At 36.8% G+C, this 23,493-nt stretch overlaps 1 protein-coding gene across 1 annotated transcript; it reads left to right on the forward strand.

Moving 5' to 3' along the window:
* Positions 1-11,635: 11,635 nt before the first annotated feature.
* Positions 11,636-14,587, forward strand: NAP1L2 (nucleosome assembly protein 1 like 2). Its single transcript, XM_059050453.2, has one exon. It carries the CDS (start codon positions 12,061-12,063, stop codon positions 13,450-13,452), a length of 1,392 nt encoding a protein of 463 aa, XP_058906436.1. The 5' UTR covers positions 11,636-12,060; the 3' UTR covers positions 13,453-14,587.
* The last annotated feature ends 8,906 nt before the right edge of the window (positions 14,588-23,493 follow it).

Genomic DNA, 23,493 nt, shown 5'->3' on the forward strand with positions numbered 1-23,493 from the left:
CTTTCCTCGCGCCCCAGGAAGCGAAGAGGCAAGAAAAAGTCTCTTGTCTCTTCGGCAGCTCTGCGCCCGTTTCTGGAGCTCCTTTAAGCGGCGGGCTTAAACCCCTCTCCTCGCGCAGCAGGAGGTAAAGAGGGAAGAAAAGATCTCTTGCCTCTTTGGCAGCTCCGGACTTCTCCCGAACTCCCTCCCAGCCAGCCGTGGTGCACTAACCCCTTCAGGCTGTTTTCACTCTGCCAACTCCAGACCTTTCCCTGGGATCCGCCCGAGGCTCAGTTCCCAGCCCCGCCCGCCGCGGCAGGTGAGCAGACAAGCCTCTCGGGCTGGTGAGTGCTGATCGGCAGGGATCCTCTGCGGAATCTCTCCGCTTTGCCCTCCGCACCCTGTTGCTGCACTCTCCTCCGCGGCTCTGAAGTTTCCCCCTCCGCCACCCGCAGTCTCCGCCTGCGAAGGGGCTTCTAGTGTGTGGGAACCTTTCCTCCTTCACGGCTCCCTCCCACTGGTGCAGGTCCCATCCCTATTCTTTTGTCTCTGTTCATCCTTTTTTCTTTTGCCCTACCCAGGTACGTGGGGAGTTTCTTGCCTTTTGGGAGGTCTGAGGTCTTCTGCCAGCGTTCGGTGGGTGTTCTATAGGAGAAGTTCCACGTGTAGATGTATTTCTGATGTATCTGTGAGGAGGAAGGTGATCCCCGCGTCTTACTCTTCCGCCATCTTTTCGCTCCCCCCCATTTAATCTTATATATATATATATAGTTTCATACAGCTATTCATAATATTTTATTTTCAATAAGAGTAGACTCATAATGTATTCATTTTTTCATATGTGATTTTGGTAATGTGTATTTACATTTTCTTTCATCTATCTCGTCAATAAACAAAATTGGCTTTGCTTATTGTCTCTATTATGAGTCTGTTTCTATTTTATTTATTTCTTTTATTTTTCTTTTATTCTAAATATTTGTTTTTGTTTTTGTTTTTTTTTCCCCTAGCTCTGAGATGAAAGTTTATGTGACAGGCAGAAAAATGTCCCCATTAAAGATGTCCAAATCCTAATTCCTGGATCCTGTGAGTGTGTTGTCTTACATGGCAACAGGTACTTTGCAAAAATTATTAAGTTAAATATCTTGAGATGGTAATGTTAAGTTACATTATCCAGATGAGCCTGATGTAATCATAAAAGCACTTTTAAGATGGAGGAAGAGGGTCAGAATCAGAAAAGATGAGAAAATAGAAGCAGAGATCAGAGTGATGCAATAGCTGGTTTTGAAGATAGAGGAAGGTCCCATAAGCTAAGGAATGCAGGCAGTATGTAGAAGATGTAAGAGATAAGAAAACAAAGTCCCCGCTGAAGCACTCAGAAAGAATGAAATCCTGATGAGACCTTGACTTTAGCCCAGTGAAACCCATTTCAGATTTTTGATGACCAGAATAAAAAAGATAATTTTGTCTTGTTTTAGGTCTCTAATTTTGTGGTCATTTGCTATGATAGCAATGAAAAACTAATGTGATTTTAATACTATCAGTTTAATATAAAGTAATATGTTTCTAAAACCTAAAATTAATGGTATATATTTTTAACAGAAAACTAATAATATTTTGGTACCTGGAAGAGAGGTGCTGCTGTAACAAATAATTACAAAAGTAAAAGTGACTTTGGAATTAGAGTCTGCAAGAATTTTGAGAAGCATGTTTTAAAAAAAGTCTAGATTGCCTTGAATAGACTATTAGTAGAAATACAGATGTTAATGACTGCTAAAACTCAGAAAGAAGTGGGAGCATGGTAGAGAAAAACATATCATCTTATATATACCTGAATCATCATGAACAGACTGTTTCTAGAAATATGAACTTTAAGGCACTGCTGGTAAACACTCAGATGGAGATGAGCAACATGTTATGGAAATTGGAGGCAAAGAATTTCATATTATATAGCGGCAGAAACTTATCTGAATTGTGTTCTGAAGTTATTCTTTTTGTAAAAAGAACTTGTAAATGATTATTTAGATTTTAGCTGGTGATATCTACAGGTAAAGTGATGAAACTGCAACATGATTCTTCTTGCTGCTTATAGTAAGTGCAAGAAAAAAGAAATATACTGAGGGAAAAACTGTTAATTAAAAGAACAAGATGAAGTTAGGAACCAATAACAGGAAGAAAACTGGAAAATTTACAAATATGTGGAAATAAACACTCTTAAAAAGCAATAGCCAAGAAAGAAATCAAAAGGGAAATTAGAAAACACACTGACAAATGATTATAAGAACACAGCATATCAAAATTACGGGATGCAGCAAAAGCAGCTCTAAGAGGGAAATGTATAGCTGTACATGCTTAAATTTAAAAAGAAGAATGATTTCAAATAAATAACCTAAGTATTCTCCTCAAGGAACTAGAAAAAGAAGAACAAACAAAATGTAAAACTAGAAGAAGAAAGGAAATAATAAAGATTAGAGCAGAGCTAAACAAAATAGAGAATATGAAAACAGAAAATCAAAGAAAGCAAAAGTTGATTCTTTGAAAATATCAATAATACTTACAAACTTTAAGCTAGACTGACAAAGAACAAAGGAAGAAGATGCAAATAACTAAAATAAGAAATAAAAATGGGAAGGGATGATTCAATATGGTGTTGATGAAAATATCCAAGAAACAATCTATAATAGGAATATAAAAGAATTTTATTTGAGCCAAACTGAGGATTACAGCCCGTAAGACAGAGTCTCAGATAACTCTGCGGAACTGCTCTGGAGGAGCATGGTTTTAGGCACAGTTTTATATCTTGTCAGAACAAAAAACATTAAACAAGTCAAGAATACATTTCTTCAAGTTTTCAAAAATAACCCCCAAAACAACACAAACCCACAACAGATAAGCACCTACATAATGAATCAGTATGGCCTTGGCACCTGAGAAGGGAGTCTTATCATTGAAAGGGTACCAGCATTGGCATCCCAGGAAGGGAAACATTTAATCTTTATTTTTAACATGGACATTCTTTACTTCTGGTCAATGCCCTCTTTTCTTTAATAATTAAAGCAGATGTACAATGTATGTTTGATAGGCCACACACAGGCTGTTTTAGTTAGCATAAAATTCAAGTTAACTCATATATAAGCCAAAATGACTTCCCCATACCTCAGTATGTGAAAAATTTTTTATCAGTGATGAAGTAGGAAGATCCTGAACTTGTCTCCTACCATGGACACAGTGAATCTACAGCTACATATGGAAATTTTTTTTTCTGGAAAAGACCTAAAAACTAGCTGAGTAACTCCTTCACTTCAGACAAATGAGAAAAAAAGCCACATTATAGTGGATAAGAGAGGCTGAGACACAGTCTCACCATAAACTCCACCCCTGGTGTGGTGACCCATTATTGGGAGGGAACTAACAGATCCAGAGCTTCTCCCTGAGGCACAAAAAGTTTGTACCCACATCAGGCACCTCAAATTTTAAAACCTGCACCTGAGAAATAAGCCCCCAAAACATCTAGCTTTGAAAACCAATGGAGCTCATGTTCATGAGATATAAAGGGCTTTAGCAAGCTGAGAAATGGCTCTTAAAGGGCTTATGAGTGGACTCACCCCAGGACCCAGCACAAAAGCAGCCACTTGAAAAGTGCCCAGACTTTATGTGAAAGATATTCATTTGCTTATCATAAAGCATTGGCTGAAGGGCAGGCGCCTACCGGGATACTCTCCAGGAACAGAGACTCGTATGTGCCATTTTCATGCTCTCCCTTTGCCTTCCTGAAGTCAGTGGGCACCATCTTTTCTTTTCTTTCTTTTTTAAAAATTTTTTATTTTAGACCTTTTTTGTTGTCTCAGTAGGCACCATCTTTGTGCTCTTCCTCTATTGCACTTCAGAGCACCTGTAGCTCCCTGATGGGAGTTTTACACACGTCTGGTACCCTGATTTTTATTGCTGGTGTCCAGGGAACACCACTTGATTACAAGTCTTTGGAGGACAGGGTAGTTTGTGTTTCTGTTTCCCCTGGGACTATAAGAATCAGAGAGACAGTTCATCACAGACTACCACCCCCAGGGCACTGCACAGATAGATGACTAAAAAGATTCCCTCGTCTTTCTGAAAAAGAGGTCTGTTTGCTTGACTAGGAGCTTTTGTCTGAAGGGCAGGCTTCTGGTCTGGCACTCTTCTAGGTGTCTAGATGTACTCTCAGTGAATGGAGGTCAGTGGATGCAATCTTTGCCCTCTCCCTCTGCCTCATTTGAGCTCATTGGTATCTCCCAGAAAGGAGCTTATAACCTCGTCTGGCATCCCTATTTTTGCAGTTGATCCTAGGGGACACCTTTACATTACTTGGCTCTGGTGGCCAATGGAGATTATGCTCATGTGTCCCACAGGACTGCAACTAATGGAGAAAGAGTTCTTAAACAGCTACAAACCTCAGGGCACAGTAAGAGGCAACACGCAGGAGCTCAGTCTTTCTGTGTAAGAGGCTGTAGGTTTATAATCATAGCTGCATACAGAGGAGCAGGTTTCTATTTAAATACACGTCTAAAGGCTGACTGTAAACCTCTCTAGAGACCTTGGAGTACAGGTACTATCTTCACACTCTTCCTCTGGTATGCCCCAGAGCACCAGTATCTCTCAGAGGGGAGTTCTTGCACATGTCTGGTGCACCAGTTTTTTATATCTGGTGCCCTGTTTTTTGCAGCTGCTGTCCCGGGGATGCCCTTGATCATATGGCTCTGGTGGGCAGGGGCCTTGCATTCCTGTGTCCCATGGGACTGTAACAATCAGAGAAACAGTAATTTGCAGGCTTCCACCCCCAAGCCATTGCACAGACAGCAGACTGAAGCATACCCAAACATACCCACAGTATTTCTGTGAGTGAGGCCTATTTGATTGTTCTAAGCTTGGGTCTGAGGGGCAGACTTCAGCTTTGGCACACGACAGAGGCTTTTGAGTGCATGCATTTGGGAAACAAACAATGCATTTCAAAATTGAGATGACTCAAGATTTTGTTCATAAGCCAGGGGAGATCAAAAGGTTCTGGATCTCTCTGATGAAGGCTACCTTTCCATCATTTCTTAGGCTGTTCTATTTTATTATTTACCTATGATGTGCCCTTGCTGTGCAACTGAGTTTTAGTTTCTGTGTATATTTCTAAGAATTATAGAAAGGTAAACAAGTGCACATTAAAATTTTGCACAGTATTCTCTATAACAGACTGAAATTTATATATATTTGAGGTCAGTTCTGTGGGAATTATGGAAATTTTATTGCCAAGGAATGCTCCCAAGTGAAAGATGAGAGAAATATTTCTTTAGTCCCTAATTGCATGCTTATTGTATTTTGTTTTTCAGTCTCTTCTTCTCAATGAGATATTGATTATTCCCAAACTTTCCATTAAAAAAATCAACTCTGTCATTTTGCCCTTTATTGGTCTTCTCCTTTTCTTCTTTCCGTTATCTTCTTTTTTTCTTGATGTTTATCTTGTATTTGAGCTAAAAATATCCCTATCACTTACAGATTTCTCAGGAAAGAATCTAGATTTTGTGGAACATAAAGCTTATATAATCTTGGATGAGGGAATTCTTTGAAAAAAATTCTATAAATTTATCATAACCAGACAGAGCTTTAGAAGGGACCTGTGCAAGTGAAGGGCCCTGAAGTTTGAGTTTGTGGTAAATCCTCCCATCATTATTAATCCATTCCAGACTTGTTCTTCCTTTCCATTGATTTCTCATAAATTTACTGGAGGACAAAATGTAACAGAGCTTTGGCCATTGTTATTCAATACCGTATTTTCACCAACTATGAGGCAGTCAATTGTGTAACGAAGCAGCTGTGAACTTGGTAGAAACTCTCAGAGATAAAATTCTTATCAATGTACACCTGTCTCTGAACAAAATTGGCACTAGATGAGATTGGCACTAGATGGCACTAGTGTGTATATGTATATATATTTCCAGCCTTAAGAAAGAATGAAGTTTTGATACATACTACAACGTGCATGAAACTTGAACTCATTATGCTAAGTGAAATAAGCCACATACAAAAGGACAAATATTGTATGGTTCCACTTATATGAGGTAACTTAAAATAGACAAATTCAAGGAGACACAAAGTGTAATAGAGGTTATCAGAGGCTGGGGGAAATGAGGAATGGAGAGTTAAGCCTAAGGGGTACAGAGTTTCAGTTTGGGATGATACGGTTCTGGAAGTGAATATTGATGATGGTTGTACAACATTGTGAATGTACTTAATGCAACTGAATTGTACACTTGTAAAATGGTTAAAATTGTAAATTTTATGTTATATATATTTTAGCACAATAAAAATTCAATTACAGTAAGTTTTACAATAAATTAATCATAAAAGAATATATAGGGTTACATTTAACAAAGGAAGTACAAGATTGTTTACTGAAGATTACAAAACATTGCTGAGAGTAATTAGAGCAGTCAAATAAATGGAGAGAATTTCCCTGTTCATGAATTGGAGGCTCAGTCTTGTTAAGATACCAATTCTTCCCAAATTGATCTATAGATTCAAGGCAATCCCTATCAGAATTCCAGGCTTTTTTTTTTAGAAATTAACAAGCTGATACTAAAATTTATATGGAAATGCAAAAGACTCAGAATAGCCAAAACTCTTTTGGAAAAAGAAGAACAATGGAGGACTTTCACTTCCGAATAAAGAAATTAATATAATGCTACATAATCAAGACTGTGGTACTGGCATAAGGATAGACATATAGATTGATGAAACTGAATCGAAAATCCAGAAACAAACCCTTATATTCATGGTTGTGGTGAGTTTGAGGATTTGGGGACTGATCAAGGAAAAGACAAGGAGACAAGGTAATGGTAGTATTGTACAACAAGCTTTATTGAGTGGTGTCTGGACCAGGGTTGCATGAGAGGGTAAGTTTCTCACAGCAGAAGACCTTATGCAGACTTTCCAATGGGCCATAACCCAGAGGGTGAAGAGGGTAAGGGAATTCCTGGGAGAGAGGTAAATCAAAGAGGGGGCTTAAGTGTCTAGGTGCTGTCCTTCAGCAGAAAGGTGGGCAGTCTTTGGATCAGAGAGCTCCAAAGGGCAGCAGTTTGGGATCTTTTATAGCTACAGAATTTATCTCTAGCTAGCAGATGTTGGGTGCAGTTTTGTAGGGTAACAGGCAAGCTCTAAATGACCAAAAATATGCTTATTTAGGTATAATTAAAGCAGTTAGATGTGTGAGAATTTGAGTTTGGTTCTGAAGGGCTTTGAGCTAAGGGTCCTAGCCTGCTATGATGAATAAACAATGGGGTCATCTTTGGTCCATTTATATAACAATGGTCAACTGATTTGTGATAAAAATACCAAGGCAATTTATTGAGGAAAAGATAGCTTTTTAAACAAATGGTGCTGGAACAAATAGATATCCATACGTAGAAAGCTAAACCAGGGCCCTTGAACTCACACCATCTTCAAAAATTAACTCAAAATGGATCACAGACCTACATACAAGAGCTAAAACTATAAAACCTTTAGAAGAAAATATAGGAGAAAATCTAGGACCTTGAGTTAGGCAGAGATTTTTTAGTTATGACACCAAAACACAGTCCATTAAAAAATGACAAATTGGATCTCATCAAAATTCAAAACTCTTGCTCTTCAAAAACACCATCTTAAGTAGGTGTAAAAATATGTACAGCATACTGGTGGAAAATATTGCAAAACATGTATCAGATAAAGGACTTGTATGGAGAATATGCATAGAACTCTTATACCTCAATAGTAAAAAGATAATCATACCGATAAAAATGGGTAAAAGATTTGAAGATGTTATATCAAAATATACGTGAATGGCTAATATGCACATGAAAAAATAATCATTAGGGGAATGCAAATTAAACCACAACAGGATACCTTTTCATACTCACCACAATGGCTAAAATTTTAAAAAGACTTGCACACAAATGTTCATAGTAGCATAATTCATAGCAGTCAAAGTTGGAAACAGCCTATATGTCTATCAATTGGTGAAAAAGTAAACATAGTGTGGTATATCCATGCACTTAATTCCTATTAAGCAATAAAAAGGAACCAACTATGGATACATGCTATGACATGAATCTCAAAATCTTTATTCTCAGTGTAAGAAGCCAGACACACAAGACTACATATTGTATGATTCCACTTATATGAAATATTCAGAAAGATAAAGCTATAAAGACAGAAAGTGTATTAACATTGCCTATAATGGAAGTAGGAAGTATAATGGAAATTAACGGTAAATGTTCATGAACTATCATATTGGGATGATAAACATGTTCTGAAATTGATCCATGGTGGTGGTTGTACAACTTGGTAAATTTAAGATCATTGAATTATGCACTTCAAAAGGGTGCAATACATGATATACAAAATATGACCCAATGGGGTTATTTTAAAAATAAAGATGACATGAACATTTTTTTTTTTTTTGTGGTACGCGGGCCTCTCACTATTGTGGCCTCTCCCATTGTGGAGCACAGGCTCCAGACACACAGGCTCAGCGGCCATGGCTCACGGGCCCAGCTGCTCCACGGCATGTGGGATCCTCCCGGACCGGGGCACAAACCCGTGTCCCCTGCATTGGCAGGCGGATTCTCAACTACTGCGCCACCAGGGAAGGCCCCATGAACATTTTTAATACCAATTTGTTGGTAGCAATATCTGAGAGTTCCAATTTCTCTACATACTTGTCAAAGTTTGGAATACTCAGTTTTTAAAAAATTATAGGCATTTCAATTCTCTTTATGTAGTAATCATTTATTTTGTATATATATATGTGTTATACATATTTTACCTATTTTTTTCTTAGTGCTCATTTTACTTATTGTTTATATTTTTGTTTGTTGGTTTGTTGTTTTCAGCATTTTATGGTAAAATATACATAACATAAAATTTACTATTTTAACCATTTTTAGTTATATATATATATTCAGTGGCATTACGTACATTCACATTACTGGGCAACTATCATCACCATCCAGAATGTTTTCATTTTTCTGAACTAAAACTCTGTACCCATTAAATAAAAACACCCATTTTCACCTGCCCCTAGGCTCTGGCAACCAACATTCTACCTTCTGTCTCTATGAATTTGACCAGTCTATGTACCTCATATAAGTGGAATTATACAGTATTTGTCTTTTTGTGTCTGGATCATTTCACGTAGCATAATGTCTTCCAGGTTAATATTCCATGTTGTAGCATGTGTCAGAGTTTCATTATTTTCAAAGGCTGAATAATATTCCATTGTATAAACATACTACATTTTGTTTATTCCTTTGTCAATGGACATGTAAATTGTTTCTAACTTTTGGCTATTGTGAAAAATGCTGCTACAAACATTGGTGGAAAAATATCTGAGACCCTGCTTTCAATTCTTTGGGGTACATACCCAGCAGTGGAATTGCTGGATCATATGGTAGTTCTGTTTATTTATTTTTTTGAGGATCTGACATACTGCATTCCACAGCTGCTGCACCATTTTATCTTCCTCAGCAATACACAAAGTTTCCAATTTCTCCAAATCTTTGCTGACACGTTATTTTTTGTTTTCATTATTTTATTTTCATAATAGCTAGCCTATTGGATGTGAGGTAGTATCTTATTGTTTTTTCAATTTGCATTTCCCTAATTACTAATGTTGAGAATTTTTTCATGTGCCATTTGTATCTCTTCTTTGTAGAAATGTCTATTCAAGTCCCTTGCCCATTTTTAAATTGAGTTATTTGGGTTTTTGTTGTTGTTGAGTTGTAGGAATCCTTAATATATTCTCTATGTTAATCCTCTATCAGATATATGACTTGTAAATATTTTCTCCCATTCCCTGGGTTGCCTTTTAACTCTTTTGATAGTATCCTTTGATACACAAATGTTTCTAATTTGAAGTCCAATTTATCTATTTTTTCTTTCATTGTCTATGCTTTTGGTTTCATATACTTTTGTTTCATGTAATGAAATCACACCATTCCCTTTGTGGTTTCTGTGGCTGCATGTATGACTATGAAGGACTCTTCAATCTTAAAATTAGGTGAACATACTTTCTCTTTGCCCTTTAATAGTTTAGTTTACATAGTATATTTAAATAAGTGGATTTTCTTCTAAAATTACATTTTTAGAAACTAAGAACATTGCAATATGTTAATGAGAGGAAAAATGTATGAGTCTATCCCAGTTTTACTTCGAAAAAACCTCCAGCCTAAACACAACACCTATATAAACAGGTCAGAAAGAAAAGGACCGAAATGTTCACATTAGTTCTCTCAGGGTTGTAAGATTAGCAGTGATTTCAGCTATGCTCTAAAAATTTCCTTATTTTCCAAAATTTAAAAAATAAGCATATACTGTATCTATTATCAGAAAACTACAAGGAATGTTGCTACTACAGAACCAGAAAAAGAAAACCGGAAATGCAGCACTCTTAACTATGGAACTACCCAGACTGATACATGAGCCTGAAAATTGAATTTTGTAAATAATGTAATGATATACAGTACAGAGAGATTAAGTAAAAAGAAATTTACCTACATACTGAAAGAATCTGTAAAGAAATACAACAATATGTAAACAGTGTTTATCTCTGTGATAGTAGCACGATAGAAATTAGTGTTCAAATCTGGAAAAGACAGTTAAAAAGTTTTAATTGTTCAATTAATAAATAATCAGTATTGGAAATATGGACAAAGTAAACATCACCAATGATTCCTACCCAAAGGAAATTTTTAAAGGACTGCATAGTATTCCATCCTATAAACACTCTAATATATATCTAACCATGTCTTTAATGCTGAGATTTAGATTATTTTTGATAACATTTGTCGAGCAAATGTTAAGATTAAAAGATATATATATATAAATTTACATTTGAGCATTTCTTTTAAGAATTTCCAATGGCTTTAAACCCAGCATCAAGAAAGAGGAAGAGGCAAGTCAGTATTAGGACTGGGTTACTGACTATAAGCCAGACAACTGGTTTATAGTCTTGCGTGCTCACTTGCCACATAGTGGGACACAGCATTTTGGCTCTTCATCACAGGCCCTCTTTAACCCAACCTCCATCTAAACATCTAAACTCCTCCTTCCTCTCCCCACTTCCTACTCCAGGAAACGTTAAGGAGGATTTTCCAATCTCAAATTATTGCTCACTTATCATACAGCTTGTGGAAAGTACAGAAAACCAGAATATAGAATATTTAAATCACTGGCAGTTACACCACCCTGAGACCAGCATTTACTAATTTTTTTAGTGTTTTCCCTTCTAACCTCTTTTTATAAGTCCCCCCCCCCCCAGTCACCTCTCTCCTTCCCAGAGCCCAGGGCTAAAATCAAAGGGACAGATTTAGGACGGGTGAATGCCTTGTCTGACATTTTAGTTACTACTTTCTCTTAACTCTTTTGAAATTATAAAAATATAATATCAGTTGAAAACTGAAAGGATAAACTAATAAAACCTGGTTTCTAGAAAACTTGGGTGGTAGTGTGGGACGAGTGGGAGATGGATGAATCAGCCATATTAGAGAACCTGGGAAAGTGAGCAGAGTTAGAAACTTGATAAATCTATTAATTTATTGGCTCATAGTTTGTCAATCACGTCAGCCCAGCAAATGAAATTAGAATAGAGTCGTGGGGGAGGGAGGGTGTGACGCAGCAAGCTATTTGCACCAAGAAAATCTAGCCGAGAGACAGCTGCGTAATCATATTGCGGCACCGTTTTTCCTTGCAGCAGCTGCTGCTTGCGGAGGACATCAGCCCACTGCAGCTCTCTGCAGACTCTGGCCCGCTCCTGCAGGACCGGTCACTGCGGCCATCGCTACTCTCTGCACCCCAGCCCGGCCACCGCTGCCTCTGTCCGGTTCTCACAGCCTCAACACCGCCTTCATCCTGGCAGCAGCCTCGACCGTCGCTCCTGGCTCCCGTATCACAGTCCGACCACTACCGCAAGTTCCACCTCTGCCCCAGCCACCGCCGCTTCTGATATTCCGGTGAGTCTTTCCTTGCGGAGGTCAGGTCTCCTGATCTTGGCGGTAGCCACCTTAGGCGTGTGAGGTCCTTTGAAAAATGGCCGAGTCAGCCGACCACAAGGAACTGTTAGAATCCAGTCAAGAAGAGACTGGTGATAAGGTAATGATGGAGGGGCCCAGGGAACAGCCGGAGCGCGGTGAAGATGCCGCAGCTGGGCCTGGAGATGATGGGGAGCGCGGTGAAGAAGCCGCCACGGGGCCTGGGGAAGAAGGGGAAAAAGGTGAAGAGGCTGCTGCTGGGTCCGGGGATGGCGGGGAAAAAGGTGAAGATGCTGATGAGGACTCAGACCCAGACCGTCCAAAAGGACTTATCGGTTATCTTTTAGATACAGACTTTGTTGAAAGTCTACCTGTGAAAGTTAAATACCGTGTGTTAGCGCTCAAAAAGCTTCAAACTAGAGTGGCCAATCTAGAATCCAAATTCCTAAGGGAATTTCATGGTATTGAAAGAAAGTTTGCTGAAATGTATCAACCTTTATTGGAAAAAAGACGTCAGATAATCAATGCAATCTATGAACCTACAAAAGAGGAATGTGAATATAAATCAGACTCTGAGGACTATGATGATGAGATGTATGATGAGGAAGAGATGTGTGGTATTGAGGAGGGTCTGCTACATGACTACATAGATGAGGATGACGGTTGTGAAGAAGATTATTATGATTATGCTATTGAAGAGGATGATGATGATGATGACGATGACAATGATGACGACGACACCGAGGCAGCTGGAGATGAGAATAAAGAAGAGGATCCTAAAGGAATTCCTGATTTTTGGCTGACTGTCTTAAAAAACGTTGACACACTCACTCCTTTGATTAAGAAATATGATGAGCCTATTCTGAAACTCCTGACAGATATTAAAGTGAAGCTTTCAGATCCTGGTGAACCTCTCAGTTTCACGCTAGAATTTCACTTCAAACCAAATGAATATTTCAAAAATGAGCTGTTGACAAAGACCTATGTGCTGAAGTCAAGGCTAGCATATTATGATCCCCATCCCTATAGGGGAACCGCGATTGAGTATTGCATAGGCTGTAAAATAGATTGGAATGAAGGAAAGAATGTCACTTTGAAAACAGTCAAGAAAAAGCAGAAACACCGGATCTGGGGAACAATACGAACTGTGACTGAAGATTTCCCCAAGGATTCATTCTTCAATTTCTTTACTCCTCAAGGAATCAACTCAAAGGGAAAGGATGGAAATGATGATTTTCTACTTGGTCACAATTTACGTACTTACATAATCCCAAGATCAGTATTATTTTTCTCAGGTGATGCCCTTGAATCTCAGCAGGAGGGGGTAGTTAGGGAAGTTAATGATGAAATTTATGACAAAATTATTTACGATAATTGGATGGCTGCAATTGAGGAAGTTAAAGCCTGTTGCAAAAATCTTGAAGCAATAGTAGAAGACATTGATCGCTAAAGCAGAGTGTACATGCCCCTGAAATTAATTGCCCTAGATCTAGTTACTCAAGTTATAAGAAGTTACTTACATTCTTGTGTTCTTAATTTTTCTTGTAGTGTCAGTTAAAATGTATGTCTCAGAAATATAAGAGAAGTTCAAATACTAATTCATTTGACCTTGCATTTTAGTAGTAGAATGCCTTCAAGAAAGTATTTACTGTGGTAAATGATTTAAGACATATTAATATAATGTGTAGTTTAATCCTTCTGAAGTCCTTATGTCATGTAGGTATTAATCTGTAGCTATGAATATTATCAGAAATGCTAAATGAGATCAATATTTATTCCAAAAGAAAATCTTGGGGAACCAACCCAAGGTTCTTTTCCTGTTGTTTGTTTCTTGCATTTGTGTTTTCTTAGGACTTAAGCTAGTGGGTTTAATTTTATTGTGCCTGCTTCAATTTGCAGTAAAAATGCAATAGAATTTAAAACTTGAATGTTTAAGAAAAAGCCTGTATATGGTTAAGAATTTCAGGCAAAACCACATTTATTGTTAATAACAGCTTGTTCATAAGCTCTTGTATTTTATGTGACCATGATAAATAATGAAACTTAGTCATATTGAGGTTATCAATGAAGTGTTAATCACAGTATTCTCCAAAGATTGCCACATATTGTTCTGTGTAATTGTGTAAGCTGTAATTACAGTGTGTAATTTCTCTTTTCCTATAGTACTTAATCATTCATTGAAAGTGATCACTTTATCATTCTGAAAAGATTTTTCATGTTCCTTCACCACAAAATAAAATGAATAAAAATTTCAGTGTTTCATGTTATAAAAGTGATCTTTTTTATTATAAAAGTAATATGTTTATTGGAGTACCAAAAACCATATACCCATTCCCCAAAGATAAGCATTGCTTATGTTTTATTTTCTACTCTTCTTTTTCTGTGTGTTTATATATGCCTGCAAATTTACTAAAACTCTGCTTAGACAGGCAAAGAAAGTGTACCTTTTTTAATTGTTTATAACTGATCTAGTCTTAATCATGAGTCCACCTCCACCTCCCAGGGCTGCAGGGAAAGAAAAATCTCAATTTTAATCAATCCAGTAAATTCATTGCCATTTAATAATTAAAACACTCCAAAAATAACAGGCTTATGTGTGTTAGTCTATATTTCAGATTTACCTACTCTTCCACAATGTCATCTGGATGTATAGGGGCTTATATTGCTTTATGACATTGGTTGGGGGTGCACTGACTGGGCACAATGGAATGTGGTTGGTCAGAGAGCTGACTTTGTCCCAGAGCTGATTTTGCCTTCCTCAAGTGTGGAAACCCAGAAATTTGGCTGCCCCCTTTGGCAAACTCTGTGAAGGTCACATCGATCCCTCTGGGATAACAGCAAACTTCTTAATCTCTTCCATGCCATGTGAGAGCTGAGAGTGGCTAGGAAGTGCTAACTCTATCTCGTTATTGCTGCCTATCCACTCTTCCATCCCAGGTGGTTGTGATGTGATCCCACAGAATTATAAAATGAAAGTGGAACAAAAGCTCCTCTGCTCGTGACTTATTCTTCCACTATTGAACATACCTCTTCCTTCGGATTTTGGCTCAAAGAGGTAAGTTTATAACATTGCCTGCATTTCCTACTACTGTCTCATCTCTAGAATCAACTGGGGAGGAAGGTATGGGCTTTTTTCTTTCCTTTTCCTGTCTGGACAAGACCTTCCTCTAATATCGTATCTTTCTCCCAGGTTTAGGGGTAGATGCTCACTCGCTTTTCTCTGGGGTTGCAATAGTTGACAGGATATTGGGAAACAGACAACTTACCATTATAAGGGGAACCTAAATCAGGAAACATTTACAGTGTATACTTGATAAATGTAGACTTTTTCACACTTTTCACCACCATTAATCTTGACCTCTATTAAATTCCTGACTCCCTCTAAACCCCTCCCACACACAAAAATTGGGCCCCTTTTAATAGTGGTTGCTGTTACTATGCATTAAAAAGTCAGGAACATGGATGTATCTTTCTTACTATTTCAGGGAGGAATATCAGACATTTTGAAGTCCCTCCTGTCCCTTTCTCTTGCCTCCATGAAATAGAGCAGTAAAGCTGCTTCTGGGCTTTCTGTAAGGGCAGGCCAGTCCCATTTGCTGTATCTGTTATATCAGTGGCCTCCAGCCAAAGACCACGAGGGACATACCAGTAGTTGAACAAGTTGGGTTTATTCATCATTGCTCTGACAGAGAACCGTTGTATGTTATTAGTAAGTGGGTGTTAGAAAACACTTCAGGATTTGGGCTTTGGTTGCATGATTTGGTGTATGGTCTAAGGAAGTGGGGGTATTGGTACCTCAATAAATCTTATCTATAGGGAGGAGAAAATAGAACAAAAATAAGGCAGTGCTTGATAAAGAGGTTTAGCTACTCACTTTACCTAGAATGGCAAGGGTGTTTGGTATTTTGTGGATGTCAAAGTGACCTTGTTTTTGTCTGTGCTTAGACAAAATTAAGAGACCTTGCTTTGTCTCATTTTATTGTGGTCCCAGAGTAACCTTTTCTGAGGTTGGTATTCTATGAGTTGGTTTATCTACACTAGAATAACATGACCTAGTTGTGAGTACCAGGCCAGCCTCCTGATGTCAGGGACTGCTTTTTATATTTCTCTTTCACCTCTTCTCAGAAATGCATTTGATACTATAATCGCTCCCATAGCTTGTGGTGGGATGGAAGTTCATTTGATTTGGGTTTAGACTAGTGTAGAGGTCCTTTAGGCCTTGAGGATAGGGCATCAGCTTTTGCCCACATGCCAGAAAGACCTGTATTAGGGTTTAGGGTTCAAGTGTGACTAAAAATAGAATTTTACCTTAATTCTTTTTGTAACTGTTCTTAAAAAGTATGTAATTAATATGGTCCTAGAGGGATTGTTGAGCTGGCTGTTGGGCATTGTTAGAATTTTGGTATTCCGAGGGAAAATACTGAAATACATAAATACAACAAAATTTCATTTTGGGGTACATAATTTATAGTGTAAATTATAGTATTTAGTATTATATATCATGTGGCAGAGTGGTTAGTCTTTGAAGCCAGGCTGCTTGGATTCAAATTAGTTGGGTGACCTTGTGCAAATTACTTTATGTGTCTCAGTTTTCATACCTGTAAAAATATGGTAGTAATTGTACAATTACCTCATAGATTATTATAAAGATTTAACCGGTTTATGTAAAGTTCTTGAAATATACATGGCACACAATAAGTGCTGTATAGGTATGTCTATCTTTATTACTTTTATTATCAAGTTTATATCGAAAACACTCAAAACTGTCTGGTATACAGTAAGGGTGCAGTAAATTCTTATTAAATTATTAATAATTGTCCCCTAATTTATTTCTAATTTACAAAAGTGAAATCATATACTTTGCATTTTAATAACAGAATCTCCAAGACTTCTGCAAGTATTAAGGAGGGCTAAGTGGCAAGTTTACCAGCAATACTTACATTAATGGCAAGCCTGGTTAATGAAGAAGAAAATAAAGTGACTGACTCTGGTGTTCCTCACTGCTGAGTGCATTCATTAGCCTTGTAGCTGTGTACACCAGGCTCAACACTCATCACAGGCCATTTTGTTCACTGGCCAATAAATGCATCATTAAATTAAAATATTTGGAAAGCAGAAATAAATACAGAAAATGAAAATCACATGAAATTATATCTCATTCGTAAGTATATAACAGATTTGATTTTTCAGTTACCACACAGCTATGTTCAGCATGTAGCTAACTATTTGAAAGCAGATAATCTTTTAAAAAGGAATATAAATTACAACTTTATATGGAACACTTTAACATGTGTGAATGTGTCTTCACTCCCAGCCTCCTTCAAAGCTGCTTATGGCACCTGTCCCCCGTGTGCCTCGGCCAGAATTGCCTTCCTTCTTACAGGCCACAGGTACTCTTACACATAGAATATGGTTTCATAAAGCACCAGAACCTGAACACTATTCATCCATTCCTTTTGACCAGCGTGCTTGCACAAAGGCCAAAGAGGAGACTTACACTAGGGGCCTCCATGATGATTCAACCCTATCTCTCCTCCCACCCTGCCATCCATGTATGCTCGTATATGCCCTAGGAAAGAAGTTTTATCAGGGCTGGGGTCCTTTATGACCCCTAGTTGTAATTCACTGCCTCTGTAAAATAGAGAATTCGTGTATTGATTTAAACCTCATACAAAAGGTTCTGCATTCCAGTGGAGTGTATCACTGGGCCATGAGAAAAAAGCTTTCCCAGTAGTCTTATTTGCTAAGATTGGTGCTGAAATAAAAATTTCACAAGGTAAAAAATGACTTTTTATTAAATTTTCTATTTCACACAACATGCTCTCAGACTCTCTCTCTTTCTCTCTCAACACACACACACACACACACACACACACACACACACACACACACACACACACTGGATGATCCAGGATGAGAGGAAGCTCATGGTCAGAGAGATTGACAGCAGGTGGAACCAATATGGAGTGCTTTATCATTTGTTACTTTTCCATCAGCTATCAAGGTGAAAGGAGGTAATAAAAATTGATATTGTGTGCACACTCACATCTGTGCATAAATATACATGTTTTAATGCAGAATATGCTAGTAACAAGTGGAAATGATACTTAGACAATAATCTTTGTTGTCCAAAATATCATGTAGTTTGTCAGGAATCCTATGGATAAGGAAAGAGCGAGTGGTTTACGATGAGTTTTCCTCACTATGATGAGGTATGTTTCTCTTTACAACTTAGAGGAATTGAAAAGGTGCTTTTACTTGCTGAGACCCATATTATGCAATTTCAGACATTTACATTTCTTGGTCAAGTATTAAACTTACATACTCTTCCTGTATGGTGTTTGCAGAACATTCCAGCATTAAAGTCCTCAGTAGTGTTTGGGTAAGAGTGGTTATCTCAGTTTTTCAGATGAGAAGTCTGAGATCTGATCTCATCGCTTGCGCTCTTTTCATCGCATCATGCTGCCTTCAGTGAAACTGAATGATGCTGCTAGTTTACTTATGTTAAAATATCTTACCCATATTAAAGCTGCGTGGTACTAGTACTGGAATAGATATTAACCTAAGTTCCTTTGTCAGGTTTGTTACTTGATTGACTTAGAGTATATGGTAACAGCTAGGCTGAAGATTTTTAAGAAAACTTCCTAATGCAGCTTAACAATGTAAAAGTATTACAGGAATTAAATCTCATTTCCTCTTAAATATTCTATAATTTACAGTTTGGTAATGTGACCTACTTCTCACTTAGTCATAGATTTAATTTAAATTTATTGCTTTTTTTGAAACCTCATTTTTAAAAAAAATCTGGGTTTTTGTCCCTATTGTGAAACTTGTGTATTATGTGACCTGGGTCAAACTAATAAATTCCACTTGTCAGCAGTTTCCTTATCTGTACAATGGAGATAGTAGTGTCTAGGTCATAAGACTGCTTTGATAACTCATTGCAATAAAGACTGTCAAGTACTTAGCACAATGCCTGGCACATAACAGGCCCTAAAACATTAGGTGATTATTATTATAATCATCATCATCACTTCTTAGGATTCTTAGGATCACATTATAATATAATTGGCTTTGTACATAATAGAAACTTAAATTATAGCTACTCTTTTATAGCTTTATATCCCTGAGGTAATCACAAAACAGAAGAGGATTTGAGGTGATTAAATGCCACTTTTTCTTTTTTTCTCTTTTTATTTGAAATAATTATAGACTCACAGGCAGGTGCAAAAATAGAATATAAAATCATGTGAAACCTGTAAGCTTATGCTTTTTGCCAGATTTTGGAGTCTTTCAGCTTTTATTTACTTGAATATCTTTTCAGCGCCACACTACTGCTCCTTTCTTTCTGGGACCCAGATGACGTGCATGTTAGATCTTTTATTATTGCCACAGGTGTTGTGGTTTTGCTCATTTTTTTCAGTCTATTTTCTTTATGTTCAGATTGGGTCAATTCTATTTGTCTGTGTTCAAGTTCATTGATTCTTTCCTGCCATTTGCATTCTGCAGTTGAACCCAGCCAGTGAGTTTTTAATTTTGGTTGTTTTATTTTTTCAATGTTATTATTTCAGTTTGATTCATTGTTATAACTTCTATTTCTTTGCTGAGATTTTCTATTATTCATTTGTTTCAGTAGTGTTCATAACTGCTTCTTGAAGCATTTAATGATGGCTACTTTATTAAAATCCTTATCAGATAGTTCCAACATCTGAGTGATGTTGGTGTTGACATCTGTTGATTGGTTTTGCTCATTCGGGTTGTGATCTTCTGGTTCTTGATATGTTGAGTGGTTTTTTATTATATCTTGGATATTGTTAGTATTATAAGACACTGGATCCTATTTAAATCTTATATTTTAACAGGCTGTCACCCTGGTTAAGTTTAATGTGCAAGTGTTTTTGTTTTTGATGACCTTGACAGTTTTGAGGAGAATCAGTCAGGTACTTTGTAGAATGCTCCTCAGTTCAGATTTGTTTGATGTTTCTCTCATGCTTAGACTAGGTTTATGGATTTTGGGGAGGAAGACTAAAGAGGTGAAGTGCCTTTCTCATCACATCGTATTGATGAAAGTGTCATCAAAATGATATAACTGATGATGTTAACCTTGATCACCTGACTAAGATAGTGTTTGCTGTGTTTCTCCACTGTGAAGTTACACTCTCTCTCCCCCTCCACGTTCCATAATGTTACTCTTTGGAAGCAAGTTAATAAACATAGTCTACACTTAAGTGTTGGGGATTTATGCTACATCAGGAGTGTCTACATAAAATATTTAGAATTCTTCTTTACAAGAGAATATCTCTTCTTCCATTTATGTATATATGTATGTATGTATGTTTTCATAGACATGTATTTTATGACTTGGGTTATAATCTAATAGTACATTATTTCCTTTGTTACACAGATTGTTCCATCTTTGGCCATTCGTAGCTCTTTGAGTTGGTTCCTATGTCTCTAGGCATACCCGCATCTTTGTATGTGCCTGGCATTACAAGATGCTACAGACTAATTTTGTATATTCCTATTTCAGTCCTAGAATCAGCCATTTCTCCAAGGATACCTTATTCCTTTTTTTGGAGAATGGTGTCAGAAATCAAGATCTGAGCACTTGGTGGGTTCAGTGCTCCTGGGATGTCATTGCTTCTACACCTTTTCATTAAACAGAGCTAGGAAATTTATGTATATATGCTAACCTTTGTATACACACATCTCTATAATTATTTCTATTACTATTCATCAGTATCTATATTAAACTAAACATGCTTTCATATTGATTTCTCTGACCCTAATCTGTTACCACATGGATCATTCTAGACCCATCCCCTTGCTTCTCTGTAACCTCTCACTCCAACTGTGAAAAATCTGATCCTCACCATCCACTATCTATTTACTTATTTGCTTAATCCCATTATAAATTTTTCAGAATTGTTAACCCATATCCCCAAGAGAAACAACCAATTACAGTATATTGCTTATGTACAGTCTCAGAAATAATATTTCATTAAAAACTATTCATGTAATTTGAGCAATCTGTGTTCAATACAAAGTTATGTCATGGGTTTTCCAGAACTTGAGTGTATATTTGTAAAACTGGTACTTCTATCTTTTCCAAATCACAATCCATTTATATGTTTTACCTTTAGATAGTTTATTCATTCATTCAGACTTAGGATGTGTCTACTGTGTTCTTAGTGTGGTCTTACATATAAAGAGGAATGAAATTGTATTTCTGTCATTAGGAACTCATAAAGGAATTAAAGGGACTGACCTATGGAGGGCAAACCCCAAGAATCTCATAGGTACTGGGAAGCCTAAAATGTGAAAAACGAAATACAGGGAGTAGAATCTGATAGTCATTGAGAGTACTACTGGCATTGATTTTTTTTTGGGGGGGGGGAAATAAGATTGTCCTTCGGGCATCTAAATTATAGGACATTTTTAAAGAATTTATAACCTATTTGTTGTATTAATAGACTATTTTTAGAACAGTTGAAGATATACATTAAAATTGAGCAGATAGTATAGGAAGTTCCCATATTACCCCCCCCCACATACACAGTTTCCTCCATTTTTTAAATATTGGTAAAATATACATAATATAAAATTTATAATTTTAACCACTTTAAGTGTGCAGTTCAGTGATATTAAGTATATTCACATTATTGTGAGACAATCACAACCATTCATTCCAGAGCCTTTTATCTTCCCAAGCTGAAACTCTGTATTCATTATACAATAACTCCCCATTCCTCCAGCCCCCAGCCTCTGGAAGCTATCTTTTTACTATCTGTATCCATGAATTTGACTACTCCAGGTAACTCGTATGAGTGGAATCATACAATATTTGTCCTTTTGTGTCTGAATTATTTCACTTAGCACAGTGTCTTCAAGAATCATCCATATTGTAGCATATATTAGAGTTTCCTTCTTTTTAAAGGCTGAATAATATTAGATTGTACATGTAAAATACATTTTGTTTATCTATTCAACCATCGATAGACATTTGTTTTATCCCCCCACCACTTGGCTATTGTGAGTAATGTTGCTATGAACATGGGTGTACAAATATGTTTGAGACCCTGATTTGGGTATACATCCAGAAGTGGAATTGCTGGATTATATGATAATTCAATGTTTAATTTTTTGAGGAACTGCCATACTGTTTTCCACTATGGCTGTGCCATTTTACAAGGGTTCAAATTGCTCCACATCTTTGCCAATACATACTATTTTCTGTGGTTTTCTTCAATAACAGACGTCATATTGGATGTAAAGTGGTATTTCATTGTGTTTTTGATGTGAATTTCCCCAATGATTAGTGATGTTGAGCATCTTTTCATGTATTTCATGGCCTTTTGTATATCTTCTTTGGAGAAATGTCTATTCAAGTCCTTTATCCATTTTTGAATTGGCTTTTTTTGGTTGTTGTTGAATCATAAACATTCTTTGTATATTCTGTATATTAATGCCTTATCAGATATATTATTTGCAAATATTTTCTCCCATCCTAAGGTTGCCTTTTAGCTCTGTTGATAGTATCCTTGATGCAAAAAGCTTTTTGATTTTGATGAAATCCAATTTATATTTTCTTTTGTTGCCTGTCCTTTTTGTGTCATATCCAAAAAATCATTACCAATGCCAATGTCATGGTGCTTTGCCCCTATGTTTTCTTCTAAGAGTTTTATGGTTGCAGACCTTACATTTAGGTATTTGAACTACTTTGTGTTAATTTTTGTATATGGTGGAAGGTAAGGGTCCAAATTCATTCTTTTGCATGTGGATATCCAATTTTTCCAGCACCATTTGTTGAAGACTCTCCTTTCCCCCATTGAATTATTTTAGCAACCTTGTAAAAAATCATTTGACCATATATGTGAGGGTAGAGGGTCTATTCTATTCCATTGGTCCATTCTATTCTTATAGTAGGTCTGTCTTTATGCTATTTTCACACTGTTTTGATTAGTGTAGCCTTGTAGTAAGTTTTGATAACAGGAAATATGAGTCATCCAACAGTGTTCTTCCTTTTCAAGATTGTTTGGGCTATTCAAGGTCCCTTGAGATTCCACATGAATTTTAGGATGGATTTTTCTATTTTCACAAAGTTATAATTGGGATTTTGATAGGGATTGCATTAAATTTGTAGATCACTTTGGGTAGTATTGACATCTTAACAATATTGATTCTTCCAATCCATGAATATGGGATGTCCTTATGTTTATTTCTGTCTTTCAGCAATATTTCATAGTTTACAGTGTCCAAATCTCTCACCTCTTTGGTTAGGTTTATTCTTAAATATTTTATTTTTTTGATGCTATTATAAATGGAATTATGGAATGCTCTCTTCTCTTTTGAATTGTTCATTGCTAGTGCATGAAAATGTAACTGTTTTGTGTACTGATTTTGTATCCTAGAACTGCTGAATTTGATTATTAGTTCTAACAAAATTGTGGAATCTTTAGGGGTTTCTGCAAATATGATTGTGTCATCTGTA

This window comes from Kogia breviceps, chromosome X, assembly GCF_026419965.1.
Source record: "Kogia breviceps isolate mKogBre1 chromosome X, mKogBre1 haplotype 1, whole genome shotgun sequence".
NCBI classification, from domain to species: Eukaryota; Metazoa; Chordata; class Mammalia; order Artiodactyla; family Physeteridae; genus Kogia; species Kogia breviceps.

What these genes read in the sequence shown, in the direction of transcription:
- NAP1L2 (XM_059050453.2), top strand. Translation starts at nt 12,061, where the DNA reads ATGGCCGAGTCAGCCGACCACAAGGAACTGTTAGAATCCAGTCAAGAA.